Raw genomic sequence first — 15,062 nt, 5'->3', positions numbered from 1 at the left:
TGCCACTGATGACAATAGGGCTTCCCAAGGCCACTCAGCTGGCGAGAGGCGGCACTCACAACTAAAAGAACCTGTGAGTGAACGCCTGTGTAATCTGGGTGTAGAGACTGTGAGCAAAAACTGCAAAGGAAAGAGAAAGGATTTGGGTACTACGAATTTTGTATTTAGGGCTGGGCAGTGGTGGCTCACACCTTTACTTCTAGAAATCAGGGAGCCAGGTGTGGTGGCGCACGCCTTTAATCCCAGCACTTGGGAGGCAGAGGCAGGTGGATTGCTGTGAGTTCAAGGCCAGCCTGGTCTACAAAGTGAGTCTAGGACAGCCGAGGCTAAAATAGAGAGACCCTGTCTCGAAAAACAAAACAAAACAAAACAAAACAAAAAAATAGAACTTGGGGAGGCAGAGGCAGGCAAATCTCTGAGTTCGAGGCCAGCCTGGTCTACAAAGTGAGTTCATGTAGAAACCCAGTCTTGGTGGCGGGGGGGGGGGGTGTAAAGATTTTATTTTTATTACATTGTGTACGTGTACACATGTAGAAATTACCTGCTATCACCAAAGTCTTTTGCTACAGCCACCTAGCTTAAATATGAGATATCAAAAAATGTTTCATGACGAAGTGGCAAAAGATGTTTGCAACGTGTACGATAGACCAACGGTTGATGTCTTTAGCGTGCAGTAAGAAAAGAAGCAAGGGAAGGTGCACCAACTGGCTTACAAAGGGACATGGGGCTCAGGCAGTCCACTTACTGCGCATTAAGAGCATGGATGAAGCTCTATTAAATATGACAAGCCGCGGAGCTGATGGGATGGCTCAACAGGTAAAGGTGATTGCTGCCAAGCCTGTGGCCCGAACTTAATTCCTGGGACTCACGTGATGGGAAAGGGAGAGAACCGTCTCCTCTGACTCCACATGTGCATCCACACATACACAAAATAAGTAAATGTAAATGTCACAAGCTTGAGTTGTATTCTGTTATCAAGCATGAAAGCCTAAGCCACGTAACTGTTCCCTAAAATCATATACATATATTTAGTAGAACTCTGACTAGGTAATATTTTCTCTGTGGGTTTATTACTGTGATGCCTAGGTGATGACTGCATCAGAAAAAAATAATTTGTACTTTAAACTTTTATTTATAGTCATGTGTGTGATGTGTGCCTTTGCATGTGCCACAGAGCACAGCTAGAGGCCAGAGGACAGCTTCCCGAGGTTGCTTTTCTGCCTCCACTTTTATGCGGGCCATGGGTCTTGAACACAGATTGCTAGGCTTGTGCATCCAGCACTTTCACCTGCTAAGCCGTCTTTCCAGCCTGAATGGTAAGTTTTAAAATCAAAATGATTGAAATTGTCCAAACATGCTCTATTGGCCTATCTGTTCCTAACCGTCTCGCGTGTGCCAGTAGTTGACTCTCGTCCCTTGGGACTTATGGAAATGTCAGAATCAATCATACTTCGACCAAAGTGTATACGGTTACAATGTATTATTTCTTCCTAAGCTTAAAGAATAGTCTCGCAATGACAATTATCATTGACGAGGCAAGGGACCTTAGTTAGAAATACATAAGTCTGAGAGCAGTTGTATCAACCCAGGGGTAATTCAGCAAATAGTAATGCCTGCTGCATGCCTTACACTCTGCAGAGGTTTAGTGAACCTGCCATCACAGTCCAGTAGTTGAAGCCAGACTGACAAATAAACAAGCAAATAAAGCTCCAGATAAACTCTGAGAGTTTATGACCTACCGTGGAGAACAAAGGTGGGAGCCTCTGACTGATTACCAGTGTCTACAATATGCGTTCCTGACTGTGGGCAAACATCTACTTATACTCGCCAGCAATGAGGTCTCGTTAGAGGACAAGTTGTCAGACCCTGGTGACCTGCCATCATATATACACCTGTTCTACCTGTGTAGTGTGAGGGTCCAATGATAGAAATCTATAAAGTGTGACTACAGAGAAGACAGTAGATGGGTAATCCGTCTCTTCCTTCTTCTTAGCTGCATAAATATGAAGTAGTAATTGGTTCCTGTCTGGTTTAGTATTATCTAGAGTTGGGACATAGCTTACTCTGAAATTCACTCCCTTTTGCTCGTTGCCGTTATTGTTGCTACTGCTGCTGCTTTAGCGGCAGGGTCTCATGTATCCCACATCGGCCTTAGAGTTGCTTTGTAGCCAAGAATGACCCTGGACTCCTATTCAGCCTGCCTCCACTCAAGTGCCGAGGCATATGCCTGGCCTTAAATTTACTCTTGAGTTAATAGAAGCAGTAAGATCAGAAGTTCAAGGCTACCTGTATCAAAAAAGAAAATAAAAAATACATAGCAAAATACAGTTGCTCTTGTATCTTTATATACCAGGGAATTCTTTGGTTATTTTTTTCATGTCATTTTAGTGTACACATCCTGTTTATTGGATGTTTTTCCAGCTATTTATCTTTAGCTTTAATTTCTGTTTCAGCCACAGAAAAGATATTGTCATTTGCCCTTAAAAGCACTTAATGTCGGGGCTGGAGAGATGGTTCAGAGGTTAAGTGTAGTGCCTGGTCTTCCAAAGGTCCTGAGTTAAATTCCCAGCAACCACATGGTAGCTCACAACCATCTATAATGAGATCTGGTGCCCTCTTCCGGCCAGCGGGTGTACATGTAGGCAGAACAGTGTATACGTAATTAATAAATAAATAAATCTTTCAAAAGAAAGAAAGAAAACACTTAGTTACCCTCCCCCGCCCCAAGTCCAGCCTATTCAGCATCAGGAGCAAAATTCAGAAGTGTTACATTTCACTACCTGGTCCTGGAAGAGATTGAAGTTGCTGATCTATTAATGACTTGGAGATGTTGCTCCGAGTCCGTTCCTTAGCTCAAACTGTCTCAATCTTTTCTGTGCTGCTATAAAGGAATCCCTGAATCTGGGTAGTTTATAAACACAGATTTATTGTGACTTCGTTGTGAAGGCTGAGACATTCAGAATTAAGGGGCGGCGTCTGCTGAGGGTCTCCTTGCTGTAGAAGGCACCAGGTCATGGGAGGGTGACAAGGGCCATCCTAGGCTTTAGCACAGACTGACTCCTGTGATACAAACTCCACATTCTATCACAGCATTTCCCCATTCAGGAAGACAGAGCCCTGGTGGCGTACCTAGTCTTCTCTTAAAGGGCCCGCCTCTTGACACTTGCTCTGAGGAGCCACTTTCCAACCAGCGAATGTTGAGGACACGCGTTGGCCCTTGCACCTGTCTCACTTCCTTTGTTTGCTATAATGGGAATTTCTTGGACTTCCACCTTCCCAAGTAATGACACAGAGACTTTATATCAATCTCCATTCTGCCACGTGGCTCATTACCTCTCCTCATACATCTAACTTTCTCTGCTCCTGCCTGAAGAAACTCTTCCCCCTGAGTTCACTCTCTGCCTGCATGTCCTGCCCTCTTCTCTTGGCTTTGCTAGAGGCGTTCAGCTCTTTATGAAAACTAATCAGACAGTGTTGGAGAATATTTACAAAATACTGAGGCAAGAGAAGCTTAATAAAAATGACAGTGCCAATGTCTGGCCTATACTCACCTCTCTGGGTACAGAATTCAGCATTTGAATAATACAAGGAAGTCTTTACCCATTGCTCAAAAAAGTTCACCCCAGCAGCTGCTTGTGTGACCAAATACCTGACAGAAAGCCACCAGAAGGAATGGGTGTTTATTTGTCTTGCATTTTGAGGGGCTATTCTTTGTGGTGGGAAAGGCATGGTGTCAGGAGGGATGAGGACACTGGTCATATTGTGCCTGAAGTCAGGGAGCAGGGAGAGATGAGTGCTACGCACAGCTTGCTTGCTTCTTTTAACTCAACCCAGAAGATGATGCCACCTAAGCTCAAGGTGGGCCTTTCCTCCTCAGTTACACTGTCCTGGGAACACCCTCATAGACACGCCCAGAAGTGTGTTTCCATGGTAGTTCAAATCCCATCAAGTTGACAATGAATATGAACCAACATAGTATTCTTGGTTTGTTTTTTATTTTTGTTATTTATTTTTATTTTTTATATATACATTTATATTATTACACATATAACCAATAGATTACCTATAGCAAGAAGAACCATAACACAATCAGGAATTATGTAAATGTTACATTCTTAGTGTTTTGGCTGTTTATATTTGACAGCCTTGAAGAAGACATCTTTCCTATTTTGGTGCATCTAAATTTCTGAATGTAAATCACTCTCCATAACATATTGTCATTATCAACTTAGAACACCTATCTAGACCTAAAAACAGATTTATTATGTATACAATGCTCTGCCTGCATGTACACCTGCAGGCCAGAAGAGGGCATCAGATCTCATTATAGATGGTTATGAGCCACCATGTAGTTTTTGGAATTGAACTCAGGACCTTTGGAAGAACATCCAGTGCTCTTAACCTCTGAGCCATATCTCCAGCCCCTACACTCTTGATTTTTTTTTTTTACCCCAAGCTAGATGAATTGAACTTGTGAATTATGGCCAGGTAGCTAGATCTCCTGTTCCACTGTCTCCCACCCCTTCCTGGCAAACAGGATTGCTGTGATCAGCTGCTTGGGCAGAGAAAGATTTAGAGTGGGCTGGCGACTGGTTGAGGACCACATTCTACCAAGCCTGCACACAGCCAAGCTTCCTCTTCTGCATCCTCCCTAGTCAAGCCTGAGCTTCAGACTAAGGCCCGGCCTGTCTTTTGAAGTGGGGTCCAGAGTGCGTATAGAGTCAGGAAGGGCCTTTGAAAGCAATAGGAGATACTGATGGGTATGAAAAGAGCCCGAGAGTCTCGTAGTTGACTTTGACTTAAGAGAGTGTTTCATTTGCAGTTGGAGAGCAATGTGCACACACGTTTTACAACACACTGTGTGCTTAGAAAAAGCTGTTACGATTCTATTTGCTTAAAAAAAATCTGTGTGTTCTACCAACGTGTTTTGAGTAAGCCGTGTACTCGATGGTAGGTGTTAGAAATGAAGAAGTAACGCCGTGTGAATTTGGAGAATTTTTTTTTTTTTTTCTGATATAGAACCATGAATTTATCCAGGTATTCAGCTGTAGTTTAGGAGCAGCACTGCGGTTGCAGGCCAGCTGTGGCGATCTGTGCCTGTAGTCTCAGGTCCTGAGCAGGCTAGGGGAAGCAGGGTCACTGGGTCTTGTGAGTTTGAGATCAACCTGGGCACACAGCAAGGCCCTATCTGCGTGGAACTACATTTGTTAAACTCTGATATATAACTGTAATATGTATTTGCATTCCGTATACTTTTAAATTTTGAGAGGAGGGAACCAAGAGAAGGTTGTTATTAATACATTTATTAGAGGGTTAGAGAGATGGCCCAACTGTTAAGACTACTTACTGCTCTTGCAGAGGACCCAGGTTCAGTTCCCAGAGCTCTCACAGTGCCTTAACTGTCTGTAACTTAAGTTCCAGGGATACAATGCCCTCTTCTGGCCTCTGAGGGCACTGCATATGTGGTATATACCTGCCCACCCACCCATCCATCCATCCATCCATCCATCCATCCATCCACGCATGCAAGCTAAATACTCATACACATAAAATAAGAATATGTCTCTTTAAATAAAACACACACCTCCACACAAATCATCCTTTTTATTTTACTTTTAAACATCTGTTTGGGAGCTAGAGAAATGGCTCCGCAGTTAGGAATGCTTGCTGTTCTCAGGAGGACCATGTCCACAGCAGGTGGCTCACTGCAACCTGCAACTCCAGCTCCGGGGAATCCAATACCCTCTTCTGGCTTCTGTGGGTGCCCAGACGTGCACATGAAACTAATAAGTCTTAAATGTTTGCTTTGTTTTCTAGGTCAAGAAGTTGTTTTCAAGTGCCTTGGGGAAGGAATTCTTGAGAAAGCTTTTCAGGGATACAATGCTTGCATTTTTGCATATGGCCAGACAGGTAAGAGGTCACCTTCATTACAGTTAATGATATGAAACAAGTGTTTAAAAGGATGTAGTTCACTGTACAAATGCTTGCCCAATACGTGCAAAATCCTGGATTTAACCCATGGCGCTTAAATGAAAATACTAAATGAATAAATGTTTCTTTCTCGTTGTTTTGTTTGTTTCTGGCGCCAGGGATTGAACCCCATACCTCCTGTGTGGCAAGCATGAATTGTGTACACTGAGCTACATGCATGTCTTTTTGTTGTTGTTGTTCAGTATTTTTTAATTTAAATTTATTTTTTTAATTTTATTTACTTTAAATCTGAATCATAGCCCTGTCCCTCGTCTCCTCCCAGTTCCACCCTCTCTCCCTCTTCTCCCTCTCCTACCCTCCCCTAGTCCCCAGAGACGGGGAGCCCTTCTCCCCTTACTAACTGACCCCAGCCTATCAAGCCTCATCAGGACTGCCTGCATCCTCTTCCTCTGTGGCCTGATAAGGCATCGCACCAGGGGAAAGTGATCAAAGTGCAGGTAACAGAGTCCATGGCATGGACAGCCCCTGCTCCCCTTACTGGGGGACCCATATGGAGACCGAGCTGCCATATCTTAAAAAATATGCAATTTCCTAACATTTAAAAGGCGAGGGGGGCGGGCCCAGAGAAATTCTCCGGATGTTTTGAGCTAAACTGACTCATACAGTCAACAGTATCTCGCTTTTTGAAAGTGCATCAATTCTGGTAATTGCCTAATTTCAGTGTTAACGAGTGTAGCTAGCTCCAGACTATTAAGCGTCATTTTCTCAAATTATAGTTTTAACCTGCATTTGAACTGGCAAAGTAATCACCAGCTTCTCAGTGTGAATGTTGTAGTCGAACCAATGCAAACATTTTCAGAATTCCCCTACTCCCTAAGACTTCCACTTGGGCACCCAGAGGATGATGGCAGGTGGAGTAAAGCAGGCAAATCAAAAAATAGTTTTGGCCCAGCTATTATTCCTCTGAACTGTTGCTCTTTCAAAGTGGTAATAAATAATGATTCCTAATAATGCTGCCTCCTACTGCGTCCCATAGCCACAAGGATGCAGTAAGAGAGCCCAGGCAGCATAACGTGTGGTCCAGACAGCATGGCATGCTGTTTGTGTTCCTTAGTGATGCTGGGGTTTTTCCACGCATGCAATGTATATCCTAGCAAGACTCTGCCAAGAAGTCAGGAAATGGCTCGTCTTAGAAAAGGCTTGCCATGTAGGCATGTGGACTTCACTTTAAATCACCAGAACCTGTATAGAAATGCTAGATCTGGTGGCATGCGCTTGCAATCCTGTGCTGCAGATACAGGGGCAAGAAGACCCATGGGGTTCACTGGCCAGTCAGTCAGTCTTGTGTACCTGCCAAGCTCTGGGGCCAGAGAGAGACCCTGCCTCAAATAACGAGGGCAGCAGAAAAGGAGTGACATCTTAAATTGGCCTCTGCTCTCCACGCATATGTGCACACACACACACACACACACATACACACACACGACACTTTCCGTACTACATAGTGAACAGGTGGGATTTATCAGGCTAGCATTTTTAGCAATGCATTCCTAGAGACACACATAGACTGTACCAACCTTGCAGAAGGAGAGAAGAGTAACTGTGTTGCTCAGGGATCTTCGAACTCAAGTGTGCCCCATTGTGTGTGTGTATGTGTGTCTTTCAGTGTCAGTGAGAGCACCTTGTATTGCTGAAGCACTCCGCTTGCTTTCCCTCCTGCCCTTCCATCTCTCTACTTCCTCTTTTCCAGGCTCCGGAAAGTCCTTCTCCATGATGGGCCATGCTGAGCAGCTAGGCCTCATCCCAAGGCTCTGCTGTGCTCTCTTTAAAAGGATCGCTCTGGAGCAAAATGAGTCACAGACCTTTAAAGTTGAAGTGTCGTATATGGAAATTTATAATGAGAAGGTCCGGGACCTCTTGGACCCCAAAGGGTAAGCAAGTGCTTGAAATAAACCTTGAAAAAAGGGAAGCATAATTTTAAATGGTCTTAAAATTAAAATGGAAAGGTTATCTATATATTTGGGCCATTGGTCGCTGGTCTGATGTTGGTTCATGTACTACAACTGAGGAGCTTGCTAGGCGTTGTGGCACACGCCTTTAATCCCAGACTAATATGAGTTTCAGGCCAGCCTGGTCTACAAAGTGAGTCCAGGATAGCCGAGGCTACATAGAGAAACCCTGTCTCTCTCAAAAAGTTGGGGTGCTCTGGTTTTCCTTGGGATGAGAGAGAGACAGAATAGTATCAATGTTTGAGATCAGTGTCTAAGGCACTTCTTCTACACCTCCTAATCACTAAAAGGTCCTTCTTAAATTGTAATCTGAGTTTCTAAGTGCTTACGAAAAAGGAAAAGCTTCCAAGTGTGGTAAGATTCATTCGCTTTGATTCTTTTTCCTCCTCCTCCTGTAGGAGCAGGCAGTCGCTTAAAGTCCGAGAGCATAAGGTCCTGGGGCCATATGTAGATGGTCTGTCTCAGCTGGCTGTCACCAGCTTTGAGGTAAGAGTCATTTCCTTTTTTAGTGGCATAAAAGGGAGAATAAAAAGCATTAAGTCAGAATAAGTGATACTGAGCATGTTTTCATGTGGATATGTGATGGCATATCGATGCCATTCACAGCCTCACGCATACAGACCAGCACACTCATGGAAATTGTCCTTCAGTCACAGTTCTGGCTGCATCATTGTGACAAGGTCCCAGTGAGTCCAAAAGGTCCAGTGAGCTCAGGTTGCTGAGACTTTCCCTCTTGTCACCATTAAAATGCCTCCTCACGGTGGCCAGTGATGTCCTTGGGCCCAATCCTCACGGTGGCCAGTGATGTCCTTGGGCACAATCTGGTAGTTTGCTCTGTAGTTAACTCATCCCCTTCTTGCGGGCAAAGGGCCTGCCTTGATTTCTAGCACTCTCCACTCTGCTGGCTCCCCTCTTTTTCTGAATCAGCCCTTTATCCAAGGATTGATCCATTTTCCATGCCTTCGCTTTTATACCCAGACAGAATGTCCTGCTGTTATTTCTTACAGTCATTACCTTGGAAGTCTTACAACTCAGATTTCTAGTTCTTTAGCTGAAGGATGCCAGGGAATCATATTTACTTGTGATATGAGATGGAGGAGACACACTATCATCATCTAAGACTTAATAGAGCTAAATTTAATCTGAGGAGCAGCGCATCCAGCTACTGTGAGATCAAGACTTGTCGCTTTAAGTGCACCGAGGTTCTGGTATGAATAAGCAGCCGTTACGAGTCAAAGGTGTCAGTCAGTACTTTGACTAAGCCTGCTTCCCAGCAAGTGGTGATGGAGCTCAGCCCCCACCATCGGGTCACTTACTAGTAACAGCGAGGAAACTCCATTTGTCCTTGAGTGCTGTCTCTTAGATGGCGGCCTCCATGAACTTCAGCAGCTCGGTGTGAGAGCTTTTTTCATTACACTCACTCGGCAAGCGTTTTCTAGGGGCCCGTGCATTCCAGGTGTGTGGACTAGGAAGGAGGGTGCAAAGACAACAGAGAACGCTTCCTTCTCTTGCAGAGCCACAGCTGTCAACAGAGAGGGAAGCAGACAGCAGGGGATAGGCAGCCATACCAGGGTGACAGGCACAGGAGTTAGTATCAAATGAGCTAACGGCTGCTCTTGAGTGTGCAAAGTGCCCAGTAAGCGTCTCCTCTTCTGGGAACTTAGGAAGGAGCAAACGGGACATTAGCAGGTTGAAAAGAGATAGGGCGGCGAGAGAGGAACGAGCTGGATGTTAGTGGCGAGAGAACTAGGGCAGAGAGAGAGAGAGAGAGGAAAGCTCCAAGTGTGAGGGAGACTCAAGCCGTGCTGTGTGGAAAAGACGCTAGCCATATCTACCGAAGGGTATGGCCAAGGTGTGGGAGGGTGTACTGAACTCACCCCTGGGGTGTGGGGCTGCCCCTCTGTGTTCGCTCATTGTGCTTTCTTTGGTCTTACTGGCTCTAGGACATCGAGTCATTAATGTCTGAGGGAAATAAGTCTCGAACGGTAGCTGCGACCAACATGAATGAGGAGAGCAGCCGCTCTCATGCTGTGTTCAACATCATCATCACACAGACGCTGTATGACCTGCAGTCCGGGGTGAGGGGCAAGGCAGGACCTTTTGGGGTTGGGGAGCTCGGAGCGTAAGGGGGGAGGGGGGAAAGGAGAGGGGGGATATTTCATTATTGGAATCAGAGGCAGAGAACTGTCAGTTGTCATTTCACCATTTGTGCTACTTAAATCACTTAGTTTCTTAGACCCTCCTTTTATAGTGGCATTTTTAAATTGGATTTTTCAGGGCTGGGGATATAGTTCAGTTGGTAAAGTGCTTGCCTAGCCTGCATGAAGCCCTGAGTCAGATTCCCTAATGCTGCAAAAAACACAGAGGCAGGAAGATTAGAAGTTCAAGGCCATCCTCTACTTTTTGTTGTTGTTGTTTTGTTTTTGTTTTTGTTTGTTTTTCAAGACAGGGTTTCTCTGTGTAGTGTTGGTTGTCCTGGACTCACTTTATGGACCAAGCTGGCCTCAAACTCACAGAGATCCACCTGCCTCTGCCTCCCAGAGTACTGGAATTACAGGCGTGCACCGCAACATCCAGCCATCCTCTACTTTTTGAGACCTTCTCTGGAAAAAAAAAAAAAAAAAAAGAATATTATACGTAAAGATCTGAACTAGCATGATGTCATCTTCTTTTGTTGTTTTTTTATTGTTGTTGTTTTTGCTTTTTCAAGACAGAGTTTCTCTGTGTAGCCTTGGCCATCCTGGACTCATTTTGTAGATCAGGCTAGCCTTGAACTCACAGACATCCACCTGCCTCAGCCTCTCGAGTGCTGGGATTAAAGGCATGAGCCACCATGCCTGGCCTCAACTTTCAAATGTATGTTCTTTCTCACTAAATTTCCCCTAACACAATGTTGGGAGGGAGAAAAAACCAACCCTAACAACATTCATTCTAAAACTCATATCTCAAAAGGGCAGAATTTGACCCAAATGCAGAGGAGCTTCATGTGCCCGTGTTTCCTCCAAAGTCCATGAAACGTCTAACTTCTGACTGCCCTGGATGCTCACCTGGCTGCAGAGTGGAGTGTTAGATCTCTGCACCATCCTAAACTATGTCTTAGGGTCTCAGAAGATGCCTTAGTGGGTAAAGCCCATTCCACACAAACACGGGGACCTGCATTTGGATCCCCATAAACCTCATCAGGTCAAATATGGCGGTGCACATCTGTAATCCCAGCATTCCTGTAGTGAAATGAGAGGAGAGAACAGACACAAGAGAATCCCCCAGAAGCCTGTGGGCCAGCTAGCCTGGATTACTGTGGCTAACAAGGAAGGCAGAAGATGAGGACCGTCACTGAAGTTACCATCTGGCACTCACACACACAAACACAGGCATGCATACACATGTACGCTAACCATGTACAAAGCCTTTAAAAATAGCTTTATAGGAAATGATTTGCTGGCTCAAATAACCGTGAACCGATCAAGACCCTGAGCACTTTATGAGGTTGTGGATTACGGTGTTGATAAATGTGTCATTGTCCCTCTGGGGTTTCTTACATGTGTGCCATTTCTCTCTTATTTCCTACGGTTAGAACTCGGGGGAGAAAGTCAGTAAGGTGAGCCTGGTAGACCTGGCGGGGAGTGAGAGAGTGTCGAAGACAGGAGCTGCGGGTGAGCGGCTGAAAGAAGGCAGCAACATTAACAAGTAAGGTGACTGGAGCGACCTGGGTGACTTAAGTTTGCTTTGCATTTGAGGGTGGTGGCGGTGGGGCCAGGGGGCGGTGCTCACCACGTTATGGTGGTCCTAACGCAAGATGGCTTAAAGCATCTGTACCTTGGGTAAGCCACAAAGAAGGCAAACGGCAGTCAGCTATTGTTCCAGTGAATGACATTTATAGCAGTAAAGTCCTGTAATATAGAGCCCTGCCCTGCCACAGCACCCTCCCTGCCCCAAGCGGTACAGTGTCTGTGTGTGTTGTCATGTGGACAGGTGGTCTTCAGCTCAGGGGGGCCTGTAGTAGAAGTTACTTTTATTGTCACTCTGACTATAACTGGCTGAAACAATTGAAGAGAGGAAAGATTATATGTGGGCCCACAGTTGAAAAGTCCACCATGACAGAAGGCATGGGGGTCAGGAGAGGTTGGTGGCTATGGGACCTGGCTCTCTTTGAAATGAGTGGAACAGGAAGCCTTTGGAAGAGTGGACCAGAGGCAGAACACTGCCTTAAACCTCAAGGCCTAATCCTCAGGGATCCAACCCCCCTAGGCTCCACCCCCTAAATGTTCCACAACCTCCCACCACCGAGCCACCAGCTGGGGGCCAAATATCCAAGCACATTCAGGCCCTGATAGTGGTTCAACTCAGGATTAATCTATACCACCAGGATGGGTAGTGATGACAAACCACAGCTCACCGGAGGGGTCCATCCAGCACTCTGCAGTGTGTTGTATTGCTAAGAGAGATGCTGGCTAGGGCAGGCTCTTGACTCACAGTGTTTTTGTGGAGGGTAGGTAGCTTTATCTGGAGCTAGCCTCACTGTAAGTCAAGGAGCACTTGCAATACAGTCTTAGGTGAACTTGAAGCCACAGTGTTATATGGCAGATCGTATCAACAGAAAAGGCTGCCTTAAATTCCTTTGTTAAAGCTGATGCTATTTATGTATTAATAATGTAGATGAGTAAAACGGTTACTGAGGAAATACCACCCTGGAGTCTCACTGGTTGCCTGGAGTATGTGCGCGCGTGCGTGTGTGCGTGCGTGCGTGCGTGCGTGCGTGCATTCCATGCTTTGGTAAAGTCTGAGATAAACTGTAGTGGTGGAAAAGGGATTGGAGTTTTCCAGAGAAACAAAAAGGAACCAAATAGGAGGGCTCAGTCTGTAGGACTCCGATGACTTCTGAGCAGCAGGAGGAAGTCCCTCTCCTCTCCAAATTGAGAGGGAAGAAGTTTTGTATCCAAAAGTATTGTTCAAGGAGCAGCGGTGCAGGGTTCATCCTGCACCCATTGCTTCTGTATCATGAGCAAGTGACTTAGCCACCCTGCCTCAGCTTCCTCGCCTGTGAAGGGGAGGGTGAGCAGTAGCTGCTTCCTTAGATTGCCGAAGATTAAATGCCATCATGCATCTGGAACAATGCCTGCTGTGTGGTTTGCACTGAATGAATACTAATTACATCACGACTGTTTTTCTAATCAGCATAATTGCTATCATTATTCCAAGTTCCACAGAAAATAGCTTACAGTTGCTATCTCTTTTCTGTTGATTAATTGTAATCTGAGGTCTTGTCTTGAACGGAATGTGACCAGGGGAAATATATTCAGCATGCATGTTTGTGCAGCTTGATGTTTTAACATAATATTGTCACAGAATCATCTTAGCATATGGAAGTTCAAAAAGTAAGGTGCGAAGCATCACCCCCTTTATCAGAAGTACACACTGGGAAAGTCTCTCCTTTTTAGGGGGTCCTGCAGCTCTGCTTCCCTAGAATCCAGGAAAGGGTGGGAAAGCAGAGCTGGGAGCACAGAGCAGGGCGGGGCAAGGCACCAAAGCAAAGATCATCACTTTATTAGGAATTTATTTGCTGATGCTGTTCCCTCAAATCTCCCTCTGCAGACAGGCCTGTGAGGCAACACAAGAGTAAACGAGAGTCTAGAGTGCGTGTATATGGCTGTCTTGGGGATTCCATTTGCTGTGAAGAGACACCATGGCCAAGGCAACTCTTATAAAGAAAAACATTTCATTGCGGCTGGCTTATAGCTTCAGAGGTTCAGTCCATTTGTCATCATGGGCAGTGTGCTGGGCCAGACATGGTGCTGGAGGAGCTGAGAGGTCTACATATTGATCAACAGGCAGCCAGGAGGAGACTAGATGCATTTCACACTAGGCGTAGCTTGAGCAGTTAAGTCCTCAAAGCCCTGCCTCCACAGTGACAGTTTGTCTAACAAGGCCATACCTCGAAATAATGTCACGCCCTGTGGCCAAGCATTCAAACACATGAATCTACGGAGACCATATATACCTATTCAAACCACCACAGTGGTCTTGATGAAACTGGTGCTGGCCTACTTTTCTTTCTTTCTTTCTTTCTTTCTTTCTTTCTTTCTTCCTTCCTTCCTTTCTTTCTTTCTTTGTCTGTCTCTTTGATGAGTTCTCTTTGATGACAGACACTGCTCTGAGTTTTCTATACATAATAGCTCATCTGATCTTCACATCAGCATTATTTTTTAAAATTTATTTGTGTGTGTGTGTGTGTGTGTGTGTTACCTGTTCATGTGTGTTCATATGACCTGGAAGGCCAGAAGAGTGTCCCCTGGAGTTAAAGTTACAGGCAACTGTGAGCCGCCTGTGTGTGCTGGGAATTCCACCCTGGTTCTCTAGTAGAGCAGCCAGTGTCTTCACCTCTGAGCCATCTCTTCAGCCCCAGCCCACCATCAGCATCATAAGAGGGATTCTGTATCTTCCTCTGGCCCATGAGAAAATCCAGGCGGACAGTAGCCAAGTCAGAGAGCACCAGAGTCCAAGGCAGCTCCTGAGGGACTGTGTGCTGCCTGCCTAGCTGAGGCTGATCCTTTGGTCCTAGCGTGGGTATCAGTGATGCCTCCTCATGTTTGGATACTATTGTTTAGAATTCTCTGACTGGACTGGACTGGACTGGATCGCCTCAAGGCTATGTGGTAACACAATCTAGATCCCCCAAGCAACTTCCTACCATGACTTATGAATTCTCCTAGCATCTTACTCTTTTTCTGACTTACGTACCAAGGTCCCTGACAAATGGTGTGTGGATACCTTCCTGCTGCTCTGTGGGGTGGGACTTCTGTGTTTAGTGTTCTCTGTAGCTTTCAGGTGCTTTCGCTTGCATCATTTTGTATAGGGCACAGAATGGGTCATTTTGTGTCTGCTGATATAAAAGGTAGCTCAAGTACCAATAAACTTGACATTTGGAAATGTTACATAAATGAAGGCCCATCAAACATGAGTCCTGCAAACACGGTGTAGTGGATGCTGGGAACACGAAAGGACCTGAAACACTGTGAGAGCCAGGACAATACCAAATGGCTCCAAGCTGTAAACCTGCATATATGTTATAAGGCAAAAGGATTTTGCAGGTATAATTAGGTTTGGGTCTTTGAGGTGTAGAGA

At 45.4% G+C, this 15,062-nt stretch overlaps 1 protein-coding gene across 2 annotated transcripts in view; it reads left to right on the top strand.

Moving 5' to 3' along the window:
* Kif13a (kinesin family member 13A) overlaps positions 1-15,062 on the top strand; it is a 179,727-nt gene that overhangs the window by 95,582 nt on the left and 69,083 nt on the right. For both annotated transcript variants that reach the window (XM_051170912.1, XM_051170909.1), the window contains exons 5-9: positions 5,818-5,910; positions 7,682-7,862; positions 8,339-8,426; positions 9,884-10,018; positions 11,515-11,627. In XM_051170912.1, coding sequence (XP_051026869.1) covers positions 5,818-5,910; positions 7,682-7,862; positions 8,339-8,426; positions 9,884-10,018; positions 11,515-11,627 — 610 coding nt within the window. The remainder of the gene's footprint in view (positions 1-5,817; positions 5,911-7,681; positions 7,863-8,338; positions 8,427-9,883; positions 10,019-11,514; positions 11,628-15,062) is intronic.

Source organism: Acomys russatus, chromosome 3 (assembly GCF_903995435.1).
Source record: "Acomys russatus chromosome 3, mAcoRus1.1, whole genome shotgun sequence".
Taxonomy (NCBI): domain Eukaryota; kingdom Metazoa; phylum Chordata; class Mammalia; order Rodentia; family Muridae; genus Acomys; species Acomys russatus.
Note: the sequence above shows the minus strand (reverse complement) of the source record. Positions and strands in the feature narration are given on the sequence as shown.